At 39.5% G+C, this 24,885-nt stretch overlaps 1 protein-coding gene across 1 annotated transcript; it reads left to right on the top strand.

Moving 5' to 3' along the window:
- The first annotated feature begins 1,628 nt into the window (after positions 1 to 1,628).
- Positions 1,629 to 23,054, top strand: LOC119738267 (angiopoietin-1 receptor-like). The gene is made up of 30 exons (XM_038213094.1): positions 1,629 to 1,757; positions 8,111 to 8,221; positions 9,404 to 9,493; positions 9,973 to 10,218; positions 11,037 to 11,360; positions 11,577 to 11,843; positions 11,932 to 12,066; positions 12,185 to 12,340; positions 12,540 to 12,635; positions 12,857 to 12,898; positions 13,261 to 13,566; positions 13,701 to 13,991; positions 14,103 to 14,387; positions 14,523 to 14,740; positions 15,170 to 15,239; positions 15,547 to 15,653; positions 16,254 to 16,455; positions 16,712 to 16,814; positions 17,224 to 17,467; positions 17,817 to 17,856; positions 17,948 to 18,096; positions 18,366 to 18,609; positions 18,819 to 18,929; positions 19,491 to 19,675; positions 19,990 to 20,103; positions 20,754 to 20,824; positions 20,962 to 21,002; positions 21,297 to 21,393; positions 21,640 to 21,745; positions 21,970 to 23,054. Exons 1-30 carry the CDS (start codon positions 1,679 to 1,681, stop codon positions 22,030 to 22,032), a joined length of 4,593 nt encoding a protein of 1,530 aa, XP_038069022.1. The 5' UTR covers positions 1,629 to 1,678; the 3' UTR covers positions 22,033 to 23,054.
- Positions 23,055 to 24,885: the final 1,831 nt, after the last annotated feature.

Raw genomic sequence — 24,885 nt, 5'->3', positions numbered from 1 at the left:
TCTCCTGGTGACGTTTTGCAATTGTAGCTTTTTGTTATATTTATTGAAAGCGTCACAGCACTTTACAAGCGGTACCTACCTACCCTGACCCTCAAATTTGGATGCGCTATCAGTACACAGTCTTACCAGGATTCCAGTGAATTACCATAGTGCCAGGCTATGTTCAGCAAGTTTAATATCAACAGTGCAAACTAAATGCACTTGTGATGTAAATGTGCATTTGAAGCTGCACTGTACTTAAGGGTTGTCGAAAAGTACTCTGTAGATATAACCATTATTGTACTGTGTAAATCTGGCCTTTTCTATTATATTATAAACAGTCGTTTGAATTGGCGAGAGGAAATAAATTGACACCAGTACCAGTTTGTTTGGCGATACACACGTAGCATTGCAGATGAGGTATAAGGTTTACATGAACTGTATATATAGGACTGCGTCGTCAGAACATTTCCCGAGGGATAAAATCAGTGAGGGGTCACTAGTCCCCTGGCGACATTTTGCAATTGTTATCAATGTATTATTTATTGTAAGCATCACCGGCACTTCTTCACAAAATACCTCTCAACAACCCTTTTGCATCAAAAAAATGCTTGTATTTATTTGTTTTCTTACTTACATTCGCCTTTTTTCAAAAGAAACCTCCGTTATTTTTACAAATTCGCTTCGCGATATAACTACATCGCAATTCAACGTCACAGTGACTGTAATCACGTGGCGACGACTGCCGTGCCGCGCAGGGGCCAATTTAGAAGACATGATGAAAATGCGGTAACCAGTCCATAACTATGCGACCGATAGCGCGCTGGCAGTGCAGGCCACTGTCAACTGGTCGGATTCGACATCGTAAAAATGCCAAGAAAACACCGATGGAGAAAGAACATTTTTGCAAGTTAATTTACAGAATTGATCTAGCTTGTCTGTGTTCAAGAGTTCATTTTGAGATCGCACTACTCGTATTTGGAGTGATACATGCCGAGTGTTTCCCGAAATTTTTGACCGTAAAAACAGGTCTGTCGGCCCATGGTGGGCCGCTCGCCACACAAACACGCATCACACACCTCGGAGTTTTGGCCAGCTCCCCGCGTCTTGACTAGCGTTGTGCATATGGTGCGAACCACCTGAATTTTCCATTATTTTTTGAAATTATCGAACGTAAATATATTTACAATAATTAAAGGTAGTTTTTATTCACACTTTGTTGCCATTTTGTGTATAGCTTTCGTAGTGCAATGGAAATAGTTCAGGCTAAACACTTCGCATATAATTGAATACCCCATTAAATCTGCATAAAAACACCGACCGACCCTATTTTTGAAAGGCATGTAATCGGAAGCAGAAGTATTTTTTTTTTGGTCTTGCTAGTTCCCTACTAGACTATTGTCAGCTAGTTGTCAACAGTGCAAACCATGATTACTGTGATGTAATGTACATTTGAAACTACATTGTTCTTATCAATAGAATTGTCGAACCGTACTCTGTAAATATACAACTATTACTACGGTGTAAAGTCCGGGTCTATTCCTCGGAAATTGGCACGAGGAAATGAATTGACTCCATAAACAGTGTCTTGTGCAACACACAAGGAAGTATGTAGCATTGCACACAGCAAGACAAAGTTGGAATATACGAACTGTACAGGACTGCAAAAGTTAATCCACCTTGTCTGCAGGGATCAGACATGGCGTTTCAACATGTGGTCTACCGACACTTTCTCTTTCCTTCACTGCTTCTGTTTGTGATCCTCACTCACAAAGGAGGTAAGTTTGGCAAAAAAATCTACCATCAAGGACACGAACAGTGTCAGACATAGACGTCACACACTGGATTTTAGTTGGACTTAATAATTTGGTATGACAATATTGCAACGATCGGGATATGACAGTTTAGTTTATCAAAAAGCACGATCCTTGTTTCATATACACGTAATAACTTGAATTTATATTCAATGGCAGGTACTGTTAATTAATCTTCAGTTGTTTTCTTTATCCATGTTTTTTTCATGCAAATTACCCTTCAATGATAAGTAATACTAAGTGGACGTTAATGTAATACAATAGTACTCAATCCTTAATGCAATTCAATAGTAATCAAACTCAAAGTTTATAGGCGGGAAGGTTAGAAACTTGATATGTGCTTACAGTGAAATTTGAGGTAAAACCTTTGCTCTAGCAAGCCCTAGAGACCAATCATCAACGTGCCCCAGATAAGGATACATTTTTGAAAAATTGAAAAATAGACTACAAATATTGACATTTTAACAATTTCGATGTGGATTTTGTGACGATAAAAAAGCCCGGGACCCGGTCTGGGAGACATTGTGGTAGGGGATCTTCCATTTTTGAACCTCAATAAATTAACTGTCAAAATAAAATGTAATAGTCAAGTACTTTCAATTGATGATAGTGTAACGTCGGTGCCGGTCCGCCGGTAGAACGCCAGCACGGACTCACGGTGCAGCCGCAGCGTCAGGACCCCTTCGCTTGGCCAGGAAAACCCGTTGCCGGACTGCGCCCACTTAGTAGTGTGACATTTTTGTATAATGTGTCTTTGTTGTGAGTTGTAAACAAAAAGAGCCTTGTGTAAGAAAGTGGCAAAAATAAACGGCCTAGAGCCCCGAAACCCTGAAGAATAGTGTCTGTGGTTTCCTTCGTCTGGCGTGTGAAAACCCAGAATATGGTCAACGTTACATTAGTGGCAGCCGTACGTCGACGGAGGAAAAACAGGTCAAATTTCGAGTGTTTTCGCCATGATGATTACACCAGGCTGAGTTAGTCTGGCGTCCGACTCGCCAAGCGGCGGGTACGCACGCTGGATCTGGGCCTCGCAGAGCGTAGACCAGTCAGTAGCTGTGTCACGCACACAGTCCTGTTTGACCACAGTTTCTCGTCCCGAGGTCGCGCACACATGGCCCAAAAGCGTACGTGAGGTTTTACGAGATTTATGTGAGACTATAGAAAAACACGAAAAGTGCCTGGATGCATGCACTGTTCGGCTAGGATGGCTAAATATGTGAAAAGTTGAAATCGTGTGTGTTTTATTTTGATACCAAAAATAACTGTTTGTGACAAATATAAAGTGCTGGTACAGCCTGCCAAACAAAATCATATTTTTAATCAATAAAAGCGAGGGCCGATAGTTTTTAGGTGTACATTTGCTTCTTAAAAGAGGCCGAAAGACACGACAAGATTCACTAGATAGAGGAAAGTATACGTTTCATTTTAATATGAAACACGTGCAGGAGACTTCTAATGTTTGGTCCAAATAGCCTGTTGAAAAATGAAGACTTTTGCGAGATTTCATGATTTGCAATCACATGTACGCGTGTAAACGAACGTAAGTACGACAACGTTGGCGTGAAAACATTGTGAAGAGCACGGGCGAACTTGCACTGAATGACTTATGAATATTAAGCAGGTCATACTCAAGCTCGACCAATCAGTGGGCGAATGGGGTCACAAGGTCACACCGTGTTTGAGTTTCTCGCTCTATGGTTTACAATGGCGACGATCTTTTCGCGTTGTGAAAAATGGAAGTTGTTGGAAACATTAGGTGTACATCGAATTCTTAAAATATCAGCGACATCACGTTCACGGGATTTTTTTGTAGATGAAAGTTCATTTCTTCCTTTGATTACCGCAACATTTAGGAGACTGTCGTCGTTGTCGAAAAATTTCATGACCTAATTTTTAGTAGATTTGTCCGTGAAATTATATCGTCAAAATGCATCGAAATCTTTCCCTTTTTTTAGGAAAAAAATACCTTGATGGATGTATGAAGTAGATCTTTAACTACCTAAAACAACTTTGTTTGTTTGGATCGATTGTGATTTGCCATGAAAATTACGAATTTTCTAAAGCCCTTTTTATTGCCATCTTTCGCTGGCCTCGCGTTGCTGTCAATTGTGAGGACGAGAAAATAGAGCAGCTACGCGTGACACGGCAACTGACTGAGACCAACCTAGTGAGATGGCCAGAAAAGCGTTCGTCGCGCTCGATACATGACTCGCAGTTGAAAATTTTCGGGGTTTGGGAGCCAGCTAGGCCTACATGCTAGGCCCCACGTAGAATCGCCCCGCGCTTTACACGGCGGCGCAGACGCTCTGTTCCACTTAGACTTGGCCAAGTCTGGGTTGCGCTCGGCCTGTGCCTAGAGTAATTCCACTCACAGCGCATATCGCATACGTCCTTACAGTACATAACGCGCGCCCTCATGCGTCGAATCCGGACCATCATGTTAAAAACGTACATGTACATGTTATTTTCAAGTGATGCAGCAACCCAGACTTGGTCAATCTGCCAAGCGTACGCGCTGGTTTGTTCCACGTTTGTACACAGTCTATGGAAATTAATTCTCGATGTGATTGGCTTCTACCGATTTCGGTAGAAGCCAATCATATCACAGTATTTCAGGTAATGAGCGTTTTGATTCTTAAAAACGCGCGCAGATTGTTTTGATATTATTCCTAACACGCAATCAGCGTTGTCTGCGTATTCGCGCAGCCAAGGTTTCGCGGAGAACGCACACGCATCCCATGGTGAGGAGTAGAAACAGATACACGCTCGAATGCTTTGAAACGGCTCTGGGTACGCACAACACGAAGCGGTATCAATGGATCTCAACATCTTTTACAGGTTAACCCCAATAAATATTCCCTTTTGTTTTGAATAACATTCGAATGTCGTATTCTTTATTAATTCAATCCAAGAGCAGCTGATCTTAGCATTATCATCTCAATATAATGTGTTTGAACTCTACAAATTGAGATTACGTTTTTAAACTTTTGCAGATTGTTATCCAGCCTTCCATACCTACTGAAAATAATAAACGAGTCTTTAAAAATGTGTTACTTTGATTGGTCAAGCGATGTTGCTGCATATGCATAGAGATGGTGTTGCATACGCATCGATATCGATGAATACGTGCGCGTTCACGCGAGGGGGGGGGTGCTGATGGCAGATTGATCAAGTCGGGATTGCTTACTTTTGCACCACATGTATGCACATGCTCTGCAATACATGCACACACATGTAATGCGCGTGCTGTACAATGTACGTACAGTGTGTGCGCATTGTTATACGGCACTGAAGTGAAACGCGCGCGGAAGTGTACCTTGTCGGGCATCTGGAAAGAAGTAAACCAAAGGGATTTTTACTACTTTTTTTTTTTTTTTTTTTTTAAAGATACCGACTTAAGAGCAATTCCGACTTGAGTCAAGTCTATGTTCCACTCGGAACGTTGTCAGACTGTGCCTGTCGATGCAGCAGGGGCGGGGCTTCGTTTTGGGACGCTACAGGATGGTTTTGCTAGTGCCAAGTCCCACGGGGTATATTATGAAAATATTGAGTGGCTTAGCGTGGAATGAAAGGAACATTATCGCAAGGTAAAATCTGGACTTTTCCATTTCACGAGGTGGAGCCGAGTGAACTGGAAAAGTCAAGATTTTATCGAGCGATAATATTCATTATTTGTTTTATATAACTGACATATAGATCCTTGTCATTTGATATATTCTAACTTTTATTTCCATACAAAACTTGAGGAAAATGTATTTCTCTCTTCAAAACCACCCCTTCACGAAAATGTTTGAACCCAACGCTGTGGCTGGCTCTTTGGAACAATACGCGCTACGCGCAACACTGAACGCGCACACTAGCAAGCATTTGTACACAAATACCGCGTGATGATCCTAAATGTTGAATAGTATTTCCCATTCCCCATGGGCGGATAGTACTTTGTGAGCCGCGGCGTGAATGTGAGCAATAACGAATGTCACGTGATGTGAGTTCCACCAATCAAATGAAAAGGATATGTATGTCGGTTATATAAACGCTCTGCGCTGATGTGCACAGCGGCGCAACAGACGCTCCGTTCCATGCATTCGGAACCCTGCCGAGTTGCGCCTGTTGATGCAGCAGGGATGGCCGGACGTGATCGTCTGGAGACGCCCGCGTCTTCTGCATCAACACAAGTGCCAGGGTCCACGGTGGGAACAGCCTCGTAACACACACATTCTTACGACGGATGCCCGTTTCCCTCCGGAATCGCTCCGTTACACACACATTCATACGACAGACACAATGTTTCCCTTCAGAACAACTCCGTTCCAAACACACAAATACACTGGCTGCATGTTTCCCTCCGGAACAGCCCCGTAACACACACACATTCAACCACTCACACGCACACCCATATCCTTGTGGAGACATTCCTTTGTTCTTGTGTACTAAAGTTTTCGTGTTTCCAAATGTAGTTTCAAAATGCTCTTATTTTAACCAGAATTAATTTCCTGGGCTAAAATTTTGACTTAATATCCCTATTCTAAAACTCTTCCATTTGCGACGTATCAACATAGCTTGGAAATTCCTAGTTTTTAAGTAAAATCCATATATCTATAAATATCTGATTCAGGAATGGTTATTTTAATATGTACAGCGCTCCACTATTAATGCTCTAATTACCTTACTTTATGATTTGTCCAGCAACCTGTGAAAACCCGATAAAATACAAGGTGATCATGACTGTTTAGAAATGTGTTGTCATGTACCATACCTAGCGTGAGGTTTTCAAGGGATTTTTTTAACTATATTGTTCATCAGCCATTGATCAAAGTTGAAAAACGGCATTTTGAACCTTTCTCTCAAAATCGAATTGATTACAATTCGATTAGTATTTGTTAACACTGTACATTTAAAAAAAAAAATAGCTGAAAGATTACCGGGCATCTGGCGCAGCGCGGCGGCGATTTGTTCAGTATAGGGAAAAAAATGATATATATAGATTTGATATAAAAAAAATTTGCAATCCGCCGATTAAAGCTACGGCAAGCTATGCGCAAGTTTTGCTTTCTAGTGTGTTTCCAGAGTGTGTTAAAAAGTTTTTCTGTGACTTCATAAAATGCAAAATTGCACACATGAAACTGAAACTGCAAAACAAATTCGAATATGCTCAGAACTCTTTACATGTGGGTCACAGTTAAACCCCTACATTTTGCGACCGTATTGATCAATGATTTGCCTCAAAAGTGAAGAAATGAAATCTGCAGTCACCAATTCCTCTTTTTGGTTATGTTCGATGTGTGCTCTCAACCAGTGAGAAAGGTGAAGTTAACACACAGCTCAATGCTTCATCATTAATTGAAAACTGCAAAGACCGACAAATAACAATATTGAGAGGTTTGTTTGTAATCAAATGCACTACAAGAGTCCTAATGTATATGCTTATAAGTACATTCCACCTCAGCAAGTCACACAAGCTACCCAGTAAAGACGAAGCCAACCAATATTTAGAGATTTTGTCAAAATTAGCAAATGTTTGCAACGCTGTAAACATCAAAAGAGAATGTCATTCTGTTGTTTCATACGCAAGACAAAATGATATGACAATTCCTCAAATTCGTGGAAAAAAATTGTAGTCGTTTAACAAGGTTGTAGTAGGTGCGGCTCTAGAACCTATATTTTTGGGGCTAGCGAGGGTGGATCCAGAAATGTTTGCAGGGAGGCGTGCTGAAATGTAGATCGGCGTTTTTCTCCGGACACTTAGGACTCCGAAAATCAATAGGTGGGGGCGGGTGTGGTGGTAATGGTGGTGGTGGTGGTGGGGGGGGGGGGGGGGGGGTGGACCATATTATCAATGTTGAGCGCTGATCAAATCCGACAATCATGCACACTATATACCTAATAGTGTACAAATGCCCCCTTCTCACGACTATTTTTTTTGTTTTGGGGCGACAATTTTCATGTGACTCACCTTCGAAAGTGTCACCTTCTAAACATTTTTTTTTGGGGGGGGGCTATGCAATTTTTTTTTTTTGAGGGGGGGCTAGGCAAAAGTTTTGGGGCTAAAGCCCCCCCTCCCCCCTGAACCGCGCCTGGGTTGTAGTATAGTAACACAAACTTGTTTAAACTACACCTGTCATAATCATGATTCCAAAGTAAATCTTCAAAAAGAAAATAATGCATGTGATATTTCGTGTACAGCAGCCTTGATACTGTTACAAGGATGACATTGAGGTTTTACAAAATCACCTCCTTGTGGTAGGGTTTCAAATGCACTGTGATATAACACTGAAAGTATGGACACTGGTAACCGGTTAATGATAACTTGAACACAGGTCTGGCCATCAGTCTGCGGAACAAGACAACTAGTCAGAGTACAACTTATTCCAATGAGGGGCGTGCGGAGAATGCAGTAGACGGCAATCTAATCACCATTTCACATACGAGTAAGCTCTTTTCTCTTAAACGGGGGTTTGATTCATTGTTGATGAATAAACTGGTAATCACGAACGTCGATCAGGTCAGTGACGTAGCCGGGGAGGGGAGGCGGCTACCTCCCCCTTAAAATATCGTCGCCCCCTCCCGTCACCCCACTGGAAATATGTTAGTCCTATACGTTACCATGGTTAACGAGCTTTGGGCCTGTTGTTCGTGCTCTGTTCGAGCAGATACGTTGAATTGAACTTCCACTTTGTTTCTGCGTCATTGATCCGTTTGCTAAAATCAAATTATTAGAACACATACAAACGAATTGCTGAAAAAATTCCTTACCTTCCAATTACAGGAGTTACACAACATCTCAAGTTTGGTCAATTTCATAATTAATTCAGGGACGATTTGTAACGTGACTTGATTGAAATATCATTGACTGATACAATTAGGTTAAACCCTACGCGGAGTGTGCAAATAATGTACAATATCAGGTGCCTGGTGGGAATCAATCCATGACACCATGTAATTTGAGCCACCTGGCCCTCACAGTCAGACCATTCACCCCTGCTTAACCCCTGGTATCCCTCTGGCCCCAAAAAGCCATTAAAACCGCACACTTACCACGTCAATGCCATTTGACATTTCCATTTTGGTCACAGGGGTGATCGAGGCAATCCCTATGTGAACATTTGTACACAAGCCTTTGTACACAAGCCTATGTAAATGTGCACAAGCACACTAGGATTTCCCGCCAAATTTTCAACCCCTCCAGTAGGATCACAAGACTGACATCCCCTCTGGTGGATGTACCATGGTCCATACTAGTGATAGATGACCTGGGGAATGGCTACCACGTGGCTGTGACAAATAAAACATAGAAATGTGGAAGCGATTTTAACCACACTGAATCCAGAAATATGGATGCGGCCAAGAAAGTGGACGTGGTTAAAAACGGGTTGATAGGATTCTAGCGCTAATGTAAATGTTTGTATCATTTCACTATCGAACCGTCAAAATAATGGCATGTGAACATTCTTTATAACACTACAATATACTGCCGTGATTTGAGCCATATCCCGACGGTACCTCATGCTCATATTAAATTTGGTATGATAAACAATTGTTTGACGACACAACGTTTGCAAACCCTTTCTCTAAACGAGGCAAAGCAAACAAATGTTTTATTTATGTTAAAGGTAGAGTTCCGAATCAGTGGTGGAGAATAGATCTTGAGGCTATCTACTGCTTGAAGAAAATTACAATAATCAACAGAGTTGATAACTTTGGTAAGTTTTCTATGAAAATTATCCAAGCCAAGTTCGTCGATTAAAAAACCTTTTTTTTGGCGATTGCCTTTAGCCTAATCCATCCAGTTTCCATCGCAGTGTATATACTAAAAATCCATTTTCTCTCCAGATATGGGGTTATGTTCTATGATAAAAAAATATGATAAATATACAAATGATGACATTTTTCCATCAATCCAATTCAACTGAACTTACTCACATGGGCATTTGCTCCAAATTTCATTCTCTTATGTCGGAAGTCAGTCTTGTCCAATGCTTATGTTCAAACCATTCAATAACGAACCGGTTGAGGTTTTGATGAAAAAAAGCACTACCAATCTTAAAACATATCTCACATTGTATTTTTTCGTAAATGAGTGGTGACGCTGCAATATCGGGGTTCTTCAATAACCAGGGAAATGCAAAACCCGTAGGTCAAAGTATTTCCGATTACTTTACGGCGTTACAAATTACTGCAGGTGAGCGATTGGCAGGTGCTGTGGTGCGGGCTGGTTTGGATCCATCAGATTTCTCACAAAACACACAGATAGGAGATGCAGTCACAAGTTCTCAGGCAACTGACGGAGCAGTGATTGATTTCATCGCGGATCCCATCGTCTCCGCTAGATACGTCAGTGTGAAAAGAAATGCAAATGGTTTTGTGTGCTTGGCCGAAGTCATGGTGGAGGAAATCCAAGACACTGAGGAGACTTCCACTGCTGCAGGTAAGTGGAATAAAAATATGTTTGCAAGCAAAAACAATCTATTCAGTCATAGTCACATCATATTCACCAAAGTCACGAGGGAAATGACATCGCGGTTCACTGTACATATCTCTAACATTTCGCATAATGATAATCTGCCGGGGAAAACAATGTTCAACCTACATTCTTAAATTCACACTTGACAGTTTTAGTTGCTTTTATTCTTTGGCTAATTATCACGAGTCCCCTATCCTTTCTGGTCTTAGGTATCAAATCCAATCCCGATTTTATTTATTTAACGTTTGTTTTTCGTTACATTTTTTTTTTATTTGCATTACTCATAAGTGCAGTTTCATGAAAAGTGGAAACGGGTAAAAAAAAATAGGACAATTTATGAAATCTTGAGAGCCACAAACACTACATTCCTTAAATAAGTGTATTTTATAAACTTTAAATGGACATTGTCGACAATGGCAGGAAGGGTTGGGTTGTGGGGGGTGATTAAATTGACCGACCTGACCCATTCATGCTGAGCTTTTATCACCTTTGTCAATGAGCACATAAATCACGTGTAAAGTACAATTAGATGCTCTTAATTCTGCGTTCTTTTTTAACAGTTGTACTGAAAAAATAGAGTTTTGGGCAACATTTACATTTTTTATTTGGAGAATTTTAAATGCGTTCTAACTAAACCATTCCAAATAATATCATTACATTATATATTTGTTAATTCCGAGAAGAAGATCCCATAAAATATTTTTGGGAGAATTGTATTTGTCCCAATCGAGCAGACCTTACGGCAGTGTTTAAACATGTTATACATGCATTTAACTCCCTAGAAATCGGTGTAGATTTTACTCTGGTGGCCAACCCCGCTCGTCTTGGCCAGATAGGAGACGACAATGCAGTCATCCAAGCTTACAAGGGTCCTACGTATGCCTCCGGTGGGATCATCTTCGGCAGGCAACTGACCACAGGAGGTAGCAATGTCGAACTACCAGCAGGATCGATGGTTGTGGATGATCCACAGACGATATGTAATGTTACACTGTCCAGTACGTTACCTGCAACAGCTGGGATTGACCGAACGGGTGTCTTCTACGCTCAAGCTCTCAAAAATGAAAACGTGAACAGGATACAGACAATCATATTGAACAAAGATGGTAAGCTGATGGAGGCTCACCGCCGTAATCTGAAATCACCTCTTGACTTTCATTTTCGTTTCATTTGAAATTAACGTATGATTTTGCTCTCTCTTTCTCGTACCTTTATTTCACAGAGTTGTATTCACAAATTAAGGGCTAGGGAAGCTTTCCGCTTTCTCTATTAGTTGTCATGGTTATCAGTGATTATTGCTATGATTTGGGATTTCATTGCAGACGGCACAGTCCATACACGACCTACACAGCGAACACAGATTGCCAACATCGGAGAGTCGGTGACACTACAGATGGAGAATGTGAATTCACCTGCTAACAGCAACTACAGATGGAGGCATAATGGCGGTGACGTCATCACAGCATGGAACAACCAGCTCAGTGTGTCTATCAGTAATGTCGGTGAAGCTGATGGAGGAATATACAGCTGCTTCGTCTCTGGCCAAGAAAGTCAACAGCTTCATGGATTCATGAGACTTATTGTGAAAGGTATGTCTTTCACATTTCTGCCTATAACTGCCTCAACTTATAAGGTCTTGTTTTCTAAATATCATTATTGCGATAATTCTGTGAACAGGTTGTGCTGCGGGTATGTGGGGCCAGGATTCATGTCAAAACACCTGTCGTCGATGCTACAATGGAGGTATCTGTGATGACAAGACGGGAACGTGTATCTGTGCTCCAGGATTCAGTGGAGAATATTGTCATCAAGGTAACATTCTTCATCATCTTATTTGGTATGGTAAACTTTTTTTCGTGCAGAACAATTCTGTTGGTTTGATTAAACATATTTTCAAATTATGTTAATTGTGTCATTCCCTTTCATTCAGTTCACGGGCGTCACGTCTTTGGCCAGAATGCTAGTCATACCTGTTCTGATAGCACTGATCCACACAACGACGCTTGCCAGGGTCGCTTGTTTTGTCTTCCTGATCCTTACGGATGCTCCTGTGCTGCTGGGTATATGGGACTAGACTGCACGCAAGGTATGGAATTAGCAAACTCATGCAAAGTATTTCTTGTCTGATTTGGTGCTCTTTGGTAGTTATATACCCGGGGTCTAAAGATTTCCTTGAGTGGATAAGTTTGAAATCAGAGTCTTGCCAAATAGTCAGCGTTGAACCTTGCTGATTCGTCCCCCGGTTTTTTTTCTTTTCATGAGTATTTTTTTTGTTTTCACTCTAGAATGTAGTGCGGGGAAGTATGGAGCCGACTGTAAGCAGACATGTCACTGTCCATCTGGAGATTCCTGCGTGAAGGATACAGGAGAATGTACTGGAAGTAAGAGAATGTAGAGTTGTATTGCAAAACAGCTTGTTGCAGGGATTATATAGTTTGAAAATGCAAATTGAGAGTAACATTTACTTAAAATTAGAAGGTAAACTTGATTGTGGACGATACCCTATTGCAATAGGAAATTCAGTAGGATTTGTACAAATTTAAATATGTCATCCTGATAAACTAAACTACCTGGTTTTATAGTCTGTTATCTTTCTTTCCAGATTGCATACCACCATATTTCGGAAGTAACTGCCAGTGTTCAAGTAAGCTTCCTTTTATTAACTATAGGCTACTCCAACCGCTTATTAATCCCAGCAGACGTCATATTGAAGAAAGAATATAGGATATAGGAAAGTTAAGAAAACAACAGAAGCATCAATAGGGGAGATGATTATCACATTGTACCCTCTCGACTGAAAGCGATGGATACAACAAACAAAACGCAAACAAAACATAGAGAGTAGTGGGAAGGAAAGAATTAAGAGGCCTCATCTTACAATGAATAAGCATCTACAATATTACTTTTTTTCAGTAAAACTGCTTCAACCTTTACATGAAAATAAACTTTGCGGACACATTATATTTGATCCCAGTAATTATTATGTTCTTTTTTTTTCAATTGCAGCTGATAATGTCGTTCTGGGACTGAAAGTGATGCCAATCGATCGATATCAACTACAAGTTTCCTGGCAACCAGATGCATGTGTCTCTGCCTACATACTGGAGTATGCATTGACAAACAGGGGCCAATGTGAAGAGATTGAATCTCCACAGCGGGTATCACTTCCAGGTCCACTCGATGGTCAAACTACCAGTCATGTCATCACTGGTTTGATATCGTGTTCCACCTATATGGTTTACATTCGCCCTCAGTACAATGCTGTGCGAGGACCCGAAGTGTCGACATCTGGAACCACACTTAAACAAGATAGTGAGTAGCAGAAACATTTTTCTTACATCCATAACTAAACGTAAACATTTCTACGTCACCATCCTTGAGCAAACAAAGATAATTTAAGACAAACTGCGATTAAAGGCTCCATGGATTGTCTCTTATTTCCCCAGATCCATCCGTTTACCCTGTAGTGGTGACTTCTTACGATTCTGCCAGTGTCACACTCAGCTGGCGTGAGGTGTACTGTGCAAATTACTCCGTCCATTATGCACTGAGAAACAAAGATGGTTGCCTACCCATTAACCCACTAAACTTCATCCAGCACTGCATGTGTTCTGGAACCAATTCGACCGTGATACCTGGTCTGTTTGCCAATTCGATGTACGAGATACGAGTCGCAGCATACGTGGATGGAAGCTCTGGACCAATATCACAACTAAGTGCTGTAACCGGCACTAAAGGTAAGACTATATCCCTTAGTCATTAACCCACACCTTTACACCCTCAACCATGCTATTTGGGATCAACTCACTTATATTTTGATTGATATTTTTTCATTTGTTTTACTTTAGTACCATCTGCACCACCACAGCAAGTTACCGTCAATTCAAACAAACGCAGCCTGACTTTCTTCTGGAGTCAGCCACCGTGTGGAAGCCGAGGTGGCATCATCACAGGCTACATGTACAAGCTAAGTGGACCAGGGTCACAACTCATCTTAGATGTATCGACAGCCGAACAAGTTGAGATAGATGGCTTAATCCCCTTCACAAATTACAGTTTTCAAGTTTCCGCAAACACCATTGCTGGGGCCGGGCCTTACAGTGGTGTTGTCGTTCAGAGAACTGCTGAAGCAAGTAAGCAATGCTTACAAATATCCAAACCTCAATCAATATTCCATATTATGAGATCAAACTGCTGCCTTTCGTCATTTCGAAGATTTTAGATACTTGCACTTACACTCAGATACTTTTTTGGACAATTTTCAACAGACCCCACAGTACCTTTGAATGTCGTCATTAAGAACGTTGATGACGTATCCATCACTCTCCAGTGGTCAGAGCCCGACCCTCCCCAAGGAATCATCACTAATTACAACATTAGGTACTGGAGGAGTGGACAGTCAGGAAACCCAACGGTTATTAACGACGTGGTGCAATTGGTGCATGAGATAACGGGCCTCGAAGCGAATGTGACATACTTCGTGCGGGTATGTTCAATACCTTTTGGTGTCTGATGTGTCTGTTACACTTACAGTTTAAATCGAATTGCTTAATCATTGCATACATACTAATGAACCCGGGCAGGTTATCACTGTACACCCAAGGAGGCCCCTTCAATTGTTAAAACCATTGTACCTGCTACAATACTGTACAAACAACTGCTCAGCAGCTAGCACTTTGCTTTCGGCTTTAAAAGTGGTCTAGATAGCGTGCCCGACTGCCCAGATTGGTATATAATATATGATCAATCATGCTGACCACCTGGAAACTACATGCAAGGAAGAAGTTCCTATACAAGAAATCCACCTCTTCCTGTGGCTTACACTTATCGACTCGACATCAAAATTGCTCAGTTCGTTTCTTGTTGGTTCGTCTTGAGAGGGGAAGAATTGAAACGTTTGATATCTTGTTGTCAGGTGCAAGCCGAGACGTCGGTTGGTGTGGGACCCTGGAGTAATGAAGTAACTGCAGTGACCAGAATACGAGGTATCAGTCATTTTGTACGCCCTTTACTTTGACAAATTTGATTTTGTTTGATAAAAAAAGAAACCAGCTATGTCTTTGGATATGTCTGTGATCAAGAAAATCTCGCCCGTATTTGTAGTTGCCAAAGTTCCAGACACAATTAATGCTCTTGACACGATATTTGGACGTGGCCTAATTAACCAATAGGTAGATGCCTAAATCCAACTCAGGACTGTATGCTGCACCAGAACGGTACTTCAGGGAAGAACAGATTCAACTTATAACATTTAAAGCTAAATCAATGTCAATATTTTTGTTTTGTTTCCAGAACCTGGACCCATCCAGAATCTTTATTGGACAGACAGAACTGAATCCACAATCGCCTTGGACTGGGAGCCGCCGCTTAATCCGAATGGACAAATACAAAGATACATAGTACGTCTTTTTTATTTCTCATTAGTAGCAAAGCAGACAACGCTAGTCAAGCCTAGTACAGGTGTTCCTAGATCGCAGAAATTCCATATGGGTGATTAAGAATGCTAAACAATTTGGACAATAAGCTATAACCTTGTGGTAACTTGGTGGAAATGAATCAAAAATCACTTTTGGTCGTACATATGGAGACCTTACTTATATTATATACATGTACCCTGATGGTGAGGGACATATGCGAGTCTGATTTACAGAGTTGAACATTTGGACTAGCGACTAGCCAACTCTGTGTTACAGTATTAAATGTTAACACGTACATGTATGTAAAAGTTAGTTAGGTAGTAACATTAGAGGCCTATTCTATTCTAGCAAGGAAAATCTTGCTGCAACATTTTATCTTAATATGTAAAAGCCATTGAAAGTAAATCCGTACATTCATGAACTCACTGTTAAACTGCCCCTTTAACCTTTGGAAGTTATTTTGCCGAGGGTAATATAGAGCAACAATAGATCCTCTGCCTTTAATGTACAATATCTCGAATGCATATTTGGCATAATATACGTGACTTCTTTTTCATCAAAATCCTACATTTAAAATCACAGGTGGAGTACCGAGCGACAGACAAGCCTCATCAACCTGGTTTCACTGCACCTGACGAATACGAAAAGAATCAAGTGGAGAGTCCGCCATTTGTGAAAGACAATCTGGAGCCTGGTACAAAGTATGAGTTCAGAGTGGCAGCGGAGAATCAGTTGTTCATAGGACGTGATGCAGTCTTGGAAGTTTATACCAAACCACAATCAGGTAAGGGAATGCAATTATGTTGTACATGGAATAGCCTTAATATTTTGTCATAACAGTGGAAGGAACAACAAATACAAACAGATTCAATCTCATAGTATGAAAAAAAGCCTAACAATTTAGAGCGTTTAGTTGTCATTAATTTTGGAAAATGGTAAAATCCAACAAGTATGGATCTCCATAGATTTTATAGTTGAAATCGTTCTCCACTGTTAATATTGTAGATGTTAACGATTATTTCAATTATACTGTGCCATAGATCTTCCTGCACCGCCTCAACCGATTTCATACCAAGACGACACCACAGATACTACCGTCACTATTGGTATAACTACCGCAGTATCTGGTGATGACTTCATTGAGTGAGTACCATACTGGAATGCATTCGGTTTGTTGGAATGCATCAAATGCTAATAAAATCAAAATGTTAATAAAATAAACATGTTAATATTGTGTAACACTTATCTTGCAAAATAAAAACAAACTGCTTCTCATCATCCATTTAAATTTAACCGAAATTCAAACAAGGACAGATGTTGTGCAATTTTAGAATAATGTCACCTCAGTTTTCTCCATAGGTGTGAATTTTAGAAGTCGACAAACATTGTTAACATTAATGAATATCTCCATTGGTCTCCTTTCCTCTTGAAAACTTTATTGAAGTTTGCAATTCTAATTTTACAGTATGTGCCATTAATATACAATTATATGACCCATTTTGAGTTTTTGTATAAAATGTAACAAATTAAGCTAATCGTTCATATATTGCAGATCGTACGTCGTTCATGTCAAGAAAACCAGGTCTTCATCGGTCATCAGGAGAGATGTTCTTATTCCAAGTCATTTCGTGGATTCCCCCAATGACTACATAGCAGCAGAACTCCCTAAAGGGGGTGTGCCCGATAAATTTGTAGTGGGGGACACCAAAATGTACGGTGGTTACTATAACGCCCCGCTGCAGACGGGTGCTGTGTACAACATTCGTGTTGGGTCTGTCAGTAAGGGCAACGAATCGGTACGTACTTTAATTCGTCAGTGCTTCTGTTTTAAAACAAAATTAAAATATAATTGCGTTTGCCGACTGGTCCTAATTCCCCCAATTTAATAGTGCCTTAAGTAATTTGGCAAATTGGCTTTCATTCCAAGCTTTAGATTGGAATGAGTTTTCCTGAGGCTAGAGATTTGAATCTCACATCAATTGATTTCTTTGTTTTTCCTAGGATTTAAATTTGTGTTGTTATATTGGAGATCCGTAATAAACGACAACATGATTTTTCTCTACCTTTTTTTTCTGGTCTCGAAATGTTATTGTTGTCACATTTATTTCATAGCTCTAAACAAACTCTTTTGGCTTTATTATCTAGGTGGCCAATGTTGAATTTTCAGAGCCGCTGACTATCAAAGGTAAGATTTTCAATTGTTTAGCAGTTACAATAATTGTTTGATTTCGAGGACTATATTGAATGTGTTTTTATTTAAACCTCTTTTGTTGCAGTTGAGCAAGCGAGTTCCAATTCAGGGCCTATTATCGCTGCTACTGTACTTGGGATTGTCGTGTTCATCTTGGTTGTAATTGTCGTCGTCGTATTCATCCTGTGGAAAAAACGTAGCACGGGTCGTTCACAAACTGCGACAGACGAACTGGTAAGTCATTAGCATACATGTATAGCTGATACAATAACACACACAATTCCCATAACCGTGAACTGTTAATAAGTCAAGGACTTTTTTTCCATGACAATTATGTTTACGTCGAGGTCCAGGGGAAATTCGTGTTTTTTATTATTCAATTAAAAACAAGAACCTGATAAAAGTTATCCACTAATTCTCTGCTTATGTTTTACGTACGGTGGTTTGGAGGTTGTTTCATGATAAGCTTCGTTACATTTTTCTTTTCTTTTTTAATTTATAAGGTTCTCTCTGAAAACCCAAGATCTAAAATCAAGAAAATGGAGTCACTTAATGAGAACAACACCGACCCCGTTGTCTACGAAGATATTGGGCTCCTTCCAAGCTGGGCGTCTCAACTGGAAATCAAACGGGGGAATTTGATCATCGATGATGAGATTCTTGGTAAGGGTAACTTTGGTGAGGTACGCGCAGGAGGCGTGAAGATTAAAGGGAAAGTCACCAAAACAGCCATCAAAACAATGAAAGGTAAGACATTGGAATATAGTGAATACTATTTGTATTATATGCAACTTCAGATGTAAATTAATATGCAAATCAATTTTGATATTCAAAGTTACTAATACTGATAACTTGAATGTAAAAAAATCGCCTAATAAAAGATGCGATACCACCAGTGATAATTAAATTTACATAACGTACAATAATTTGTATCTAACATATATTTCTGTGTACAGGGAGTGTTTCAGAATCTACCCGGGATGATTTTCTGAAGGAAATACAGACAATGGCAGGCATTCAGCCCCATCCCAATGTCGTTGGTCTACTGGGTGCATGCATGCACGAAGGTACATCGGTAGTCATTTACCCAATCCTGTTTTCCGACCGTATTTCTTCTTCACATTTTCTTTACCATTACACGACATACCACCCCAAAAGATGTATTAAAGTTTGATTCTTCAGATTGAATTATAGAGAGTGATTTTTTAATACAAAAAACCCAGTCAACTCTTGTAAATCTGGTTCCAATTCTTTTAAATAGAATTGTCATACATCCGCCGAATTTAGCCCATTCATTGGCTTAAGGGGAAGGCCTTATCCTATAAGATGAGCCTGAGCACTCCTGGGCTCATAAGTGTGTGTTGTCTTTGTCTACGTGCCTAGGCCAACCAATGTCATGCAAGCAGCATCTCCACTGGACACTAAGCTGGTCAGCCACATTGCTTTGCACATTCACAGCGATTCATGCAATAGAATACCATACAAATGTATGAGGAATAAACTGACCCTAAAGTCCTTACACTTTCCGCTAAAATAGTATGCGATGAACAGCATTTGAAAGTTTCACCATTATAATTAAAATCAGGAAAACACATTTTGAAGTCAATATGTTTCCATTGTGTTGATAGCGATTATATACGTGGCGCTTGAGTTTCTACCTAATGGCAACCTCCGGGATTATCTGAGGAGTACTCGCCCTAAGCAGCAAGGGGCAACTGGCTCTCAAGATGATGTGTCGCCGCTGACTTCTTCCAACCTGCTCAAGTTTGGTCTGGATGTGGCCATAGGAATGGAACATCTGTCCAACACGGGGGCAAGTCACACATTCAACAAAACAGATAAACAAAAATGAACGTTCAAAACTGGAGAAACTATATGTATTTTTTTAATTAATGTGCTGTAAAAACTAGATTCTGCATATGTACTTTAATTGGAGACGAAAAGGAGGATTCTGTTTGGATCGTTTGTAATTTTAAAATTGTTAACTCAATTTGTGTTCTTATTTACTAGCTGTTAGTATATAGGTAATGATTAAAATTTGAGTGGATACAGAGACGTAATGAATAAAAAAATCCTTTGGAATACATTTGTAATACAATAATTCATTAATGACAATTTTGTATTTAGATAATCCACCGTGACTTGGCTGCAAGGAACATCCTTCTCTCTGAAGATCTGACTGCCAAAGTGTCTGACTTTGGCCTTTCCAGAGGAGAAGACATCTATGTCCAGAAATCCTCGGTAAATTAAGATGACATTAAAAAAAAAAAATTGTTTCTACAATGTTCACGACATTGTTTTGTATAATATTATTGATAAATAAGTAATTTAAAGGGAATATACATCATTTGCTTTTGCTGTACTTTTCAGAAATGGGTGGAATTTGGGGGTTGGAAATACATAGCAAATATAGTTACACTGACTTTTTTGAGGTTTTGGGTTCGAAAATGCTATAAAAACCAAGAAAAACAATCATTGTCCTGTAGTCTGGTTCCCTGACTCCATTTAAGAAGAAACACAGCAGTTTACATATATAGGGGAATTGTAAGGTCAGGGAACCAGTCTAGCTGGCTTGTACCCGTTCATAGGTGTGTAAACGATTGCAAACAAGTGCGATGGTCAACTGAGGCCAGTATTTGAAGAAAAAAAAGCCAGTTTTTCCGACGCTGATCGGCCGATCGGCGTTGGAAAATGATACAAAAATACCCCTTTTTTTGAAAATGACAGTATACCAGGTGCCATGATTTTACAGGATGCTTTACACTGTCATTCACTAACAGTCCAGCAAGGTATTTCAAAATGATTTGGTAGTTTTATTTTTTTATGTTTGCAAATGTTGTATTTTCACTTTAAAATGTTAAATAACTTTTAGTTATTCCTTTGTTCATTAGACAAGGATTCCCGTTCGTTGGTTGGCCATCGAATCTTTGACGCGTCGTGTCTACAAGTCCAAGAGCGATGTGTAAGTTGAACAAATTATGAAAATAATTATATCCTGCTAATTTATGACCTATGACGAGGCATGTGTTCATGGTTTTGGAGAAGATACTTTGTCCGTTTTGTGTTTTACTCTGCTTTATCTTCAATCGCACCATCCAGGTGGTCCTTTGGCATCTTGCTCTGGGAGATTGTGACGTACGGTAGGTGCTTCATTTCTCATCTTCTCATCGTGTTTTTGCGTTTCTCCACAACTTGTTTTTAAGTGATAGCATTTATCTGAAATCTACTACTACTGCAGCAAATAAGATACTTTGAACAGAGCACAGTTTACTCATACGTATACCCTTATAAAATTTAATTATACAGTGTCCACGTCCAAGAAACATAAGTAGCTACAAAGCAAGTTTGTTTTTGTATCTATGTTTCCATTTCTGATGGAATTAAAAGGATATGGATAATTTGCAGTCCGGCTTATTCATAACTTATTGTTTTAGGATCCACCCCATACCCTGGTATTGAGAGCAAGTCACTGGCCCAAAGACTGCTGGATGGATATCGCATGCCCAAGCCGGAAAACTGCGCTGATGAAATGTAAGGAAAACCAAGCCTATTCTCCTGGATCAGTGCACTGTAAAAACACACCGTTCTGTTTGACTGGGAGCAGTCAAACTTGCACCGGATTTTGAGGGAGTAATTATTAATAAATAAGTGTTCTAATAGTTCACAAGCTCGTCTATTGCTGCCATCTTTTTATATGGCTCAAATTCTATTATCCGTTTGGCTTGATCACTCACAAACCAAGGTTTATAATTGTTTTCTCCTCGATATTTTACCAAGTTACGATGTGATGTTGAAGTGTTGGCAGGAGCAACCTAGCAAGCGACCCAGTTTCAGAAAACTGGTTGAAATTCTGGAGGACATGAACCGCAATCCGGATGCAAATGTACGTATAATTGGGAACTAGTGCCAAATGTGCCCGTTACTCTGATTAAGAGCTTTATTTAGTTGCATTTTTTTTCAAAGTCGATTTCTTTCTAAAACTCGATACTACAAGATATGTCTGAATAAGATTTGTAACATAACTTAAGTTATATTTTCTTAATTGAAGGGTTATTACTTGGTGTTCTCAATGATGCATTTTAGTACGTTATAACCTTGATTTTGCAGGATTACTTGTCACCAACTGTCTGCGAGAATTTCACCATCAAGCCTGAGTTTGACGATAACTAGATGAATGTGATGATCGCTCACATGCCAGCTCAGCCAATCATCGCCAGGTGCTGGCGCGATATTAAGCAAATCTAATCAATTATATGAAAAAACTCTAGAATTATGGAAACATTGTTCTGTAATTTTAAATTTCATTGCAAATCATGGACGATGTGCTCATACCAATGATTTTATGCGATACTAATACTTCACTGTGTTACCTAATGTCCTACTTTGATGTTTTTTTTTAAACTTCAAATCCAAAGAAAACTCAACAGGGGTACACACAAATTATATACTGTGTTATAAACTTTTTTCTAAGATATATATGCATAAAGGTCCCATTTTAGTTAAATTGAGTAATAGTTAAACTTAACAACGGAAACAAAATAATAAAGTAAAAATTATATCAAGTTATTTTCTTGTAATACAATATCACTACATAGACAAGAAAAAGACAAAAAATTAATAGCCGTAAAATTATATAAAGATATTTTCTTGTAATACAATATCATTACTCAGTCATATTCCAGAGTAACGTATAAAGCGCTGATGTTAAAATCGTGTAACTTTATATTTAATAAAGCAAATTTATAACAATTTACACTGTCGACAACATCTTGGTTTGAGAAGGAGAAATCTTTTCTTTAGATTCAAACAAATATCACGGCATCACTGATGAGCGGAATAGGGATGACACTAGTTTGAAGATTCTGAAGTATTTTTCAAGACTTTAATTTGATCCATTTTTACCACATTTTCTTAACTTGAACTCCTTTCTTTTAAAGTGTTTTTTCTTTAGGGCTTCCATCGAAACACATCCGGTTGGGAAACCTCGTTTTTTAATTTAAATTTGTTTTGAAAAGCCACTTAGTTTTCGTCGTGTGTTTATTACAATATTGAGGATTACTCAGACGCTAGTTGTGTAAAAAATCCTATCAAAAAGGTTGCTATAAAGACAGTAAGTTTACTCGAAGCATGCATAGTTACTCTCAGTCTGACGTGAACTGAAGCCAGGACAAATCAGTCGATGTTTACTGATATTACGAATAGCACAATTCTAGAAGAAGCCCACTAGATACGTCATGCCAGATACGTTAGTAACTTTGCAAACGTTAGTAACGTATGCACATGTTTTGCAGTAATTCATTAAATCAAGTGCACATTAATTGTGTACTATAAAATCCACTTATTATATATACGGTTTATATTTTGTTTTGGTATGTTGCAAACAGGAAAAAACACTGTAAAAAAATGTTTATCCACACCCCTTTTCCCTGCACAGTGTACATGGTTTAGTAGACTAATATGCATTTGAATTGATACTTACAAATTTCATCATCGAGTTTTTGATAAAAATGGAAAAAAGGGACTTGTTGTAACATCGGAATCGTCCTAGATGCTCTTCAACATCTTACAGTGTATGTTGATGCTGATATTTCTTCTAAAATGGGAGTAATTGTACGGCTTAAAATCAATCGGATGGAAAGGAAAACAAAAGAGGGCGCACTGCCATTGATAACATTTCTTTCAGGAAGTAACTGGTAAAAAAAAAAACAAATGATTGCCTACGGTAATCGGTTTTGTTTTTGTTTGGTTTTAAAGTACACAGGGTAATCATTAAGTAAATACAATTAACGTATTGTATTTTCAAGTCAAGTGTGTAATTATTACAAGTCATTGTGGGTGGGGAGGGTTGGGGTGTAACACCCCCGTTTGCCCCATTAACAAGCATCGGTGTCATATGAAAATCGGACTCTTAAGAAAATTGGAATCCTTGATTAAACCCTCTCACGTGACCGGTCGCTCTCCTAATCATCACCACTTAGGCATGCGCAATACTACCAATGAGTCCGTATTTCATAGAGTCCTAAATTCACGCTGCACTGGTATGAAGTGCGCCCCTTAATGTCCGATGATTGTCCATCATAGGAAGATGGTGTGAGGCCTACCCCACTCCGTTTTTGATTTTGACTTTCCGATGCCGGGTGTCCTTTTAGCAAGGATGGTCCGTCGGCGAATAAGTTATCACCCTCCAACCCCCCCCCCCCCCCTTTCAACGATGTCTGGTGACGAAGAGTTTTCTGGAATATTGAGGTAGGGAAGAATCCCGATGCATACCGTTTTGTCGTTTTACAGTTTTGAAAAACGAGATAACGGTCTGTCCCGGGAATGAGAAGTCTCTAATTGATGGTTTAGTAGATTTTCGATACTGAAATTGATACTAATATTGGTATTTGGCTATGCTGTAATGACTGTAATATTGTCAGTATGGGGACTCATCAAAACAACGGAATCGCGCTACTCTTTGAAAATTTACTTCTAAAAGCTGAATAAACACTCGTGGTCCCTCATAAAGAGCAGTTCTTTAGCTTAATATCCCATTATAAAGAAACATGTGAATATCAAGAGGTATCTCATGCGTTTGAATTTGGATCAAACCGAAACTCAAAAATCCATTAAAACGAACCAATACTGGCTGTAAAGTTCGGGTCTATCCCTCGAAAGCTAACATTATATTGACTTGGCACGAGGAAATAAAGTGACACCATAAACAGTGTCTTGTGCAATACACAAGGATGTATAATGTAACATTGCAGAGTGCAAGACAAAGTTGTATTAGGCAGGCATGTACAAACGGCATCGGATCCATCTGCAAACGTTATATTCAACCCCGCCTTATCATTTCCTAAGGGATGAAATGGTCCTTAATAAAGAGCAGATCTGTTGCTTAACATCCAATTATGAAAAGGATCTGGACACCAAGAGGTATTTTGTGTGTGGTTTCCGGATCAAAACGAAAGTCTGATACGGAAAGAAAACGAAACACCAACTGGCTGTGCTTATTCTGGGTTTAGGTCAAAAGGGTGTTGA

This window comes from Patiria miniata, unplaced genomic scaffold (genome assembly GCF_015706575.1).
Source record: "Patiria miniata isolate m_02_andy unplaced genomic scaffold, ASM1570657v1 HiC_scaffold_3, whole genome shotgun sequence".
Lineage (NCBI taxonomy): Eukaryota > Metazoa > Echinodermata > Asteroidea > Valvatida > Asterinidae > Patiria > Patiria miniata.
The sequence above is the reverse complement of the archived record's forward strand: the minus strand, read 5'-3'. Positions and strand labels throughout refer to the sequence as shown.

Bases quoted from the DNA above. Each gene is read 5' to 3' on its own strand.
- LOC119738267 (XM_038213094.1), top strand. From the start codon at position 1,679: ATGGCGTTTCAACATGTGGTCTACCGACACTTTCTCTTTCCTTCACTG. The intron at 10,219-11,036 runs GTAAGTGGAATA...TTAACTCCCTAG, and splicing joins GGAGACTTCCACTGCTGCAG to AAATCGGTGTAGATTTTACT. The intron at 20,104-20,753 runs GTAAATTAAGAT...TTTGTTCATTAG, and splicing joins TCTATGTCCAGAAATCCTCG to ACAAGGATTCCCGTTCGTTG.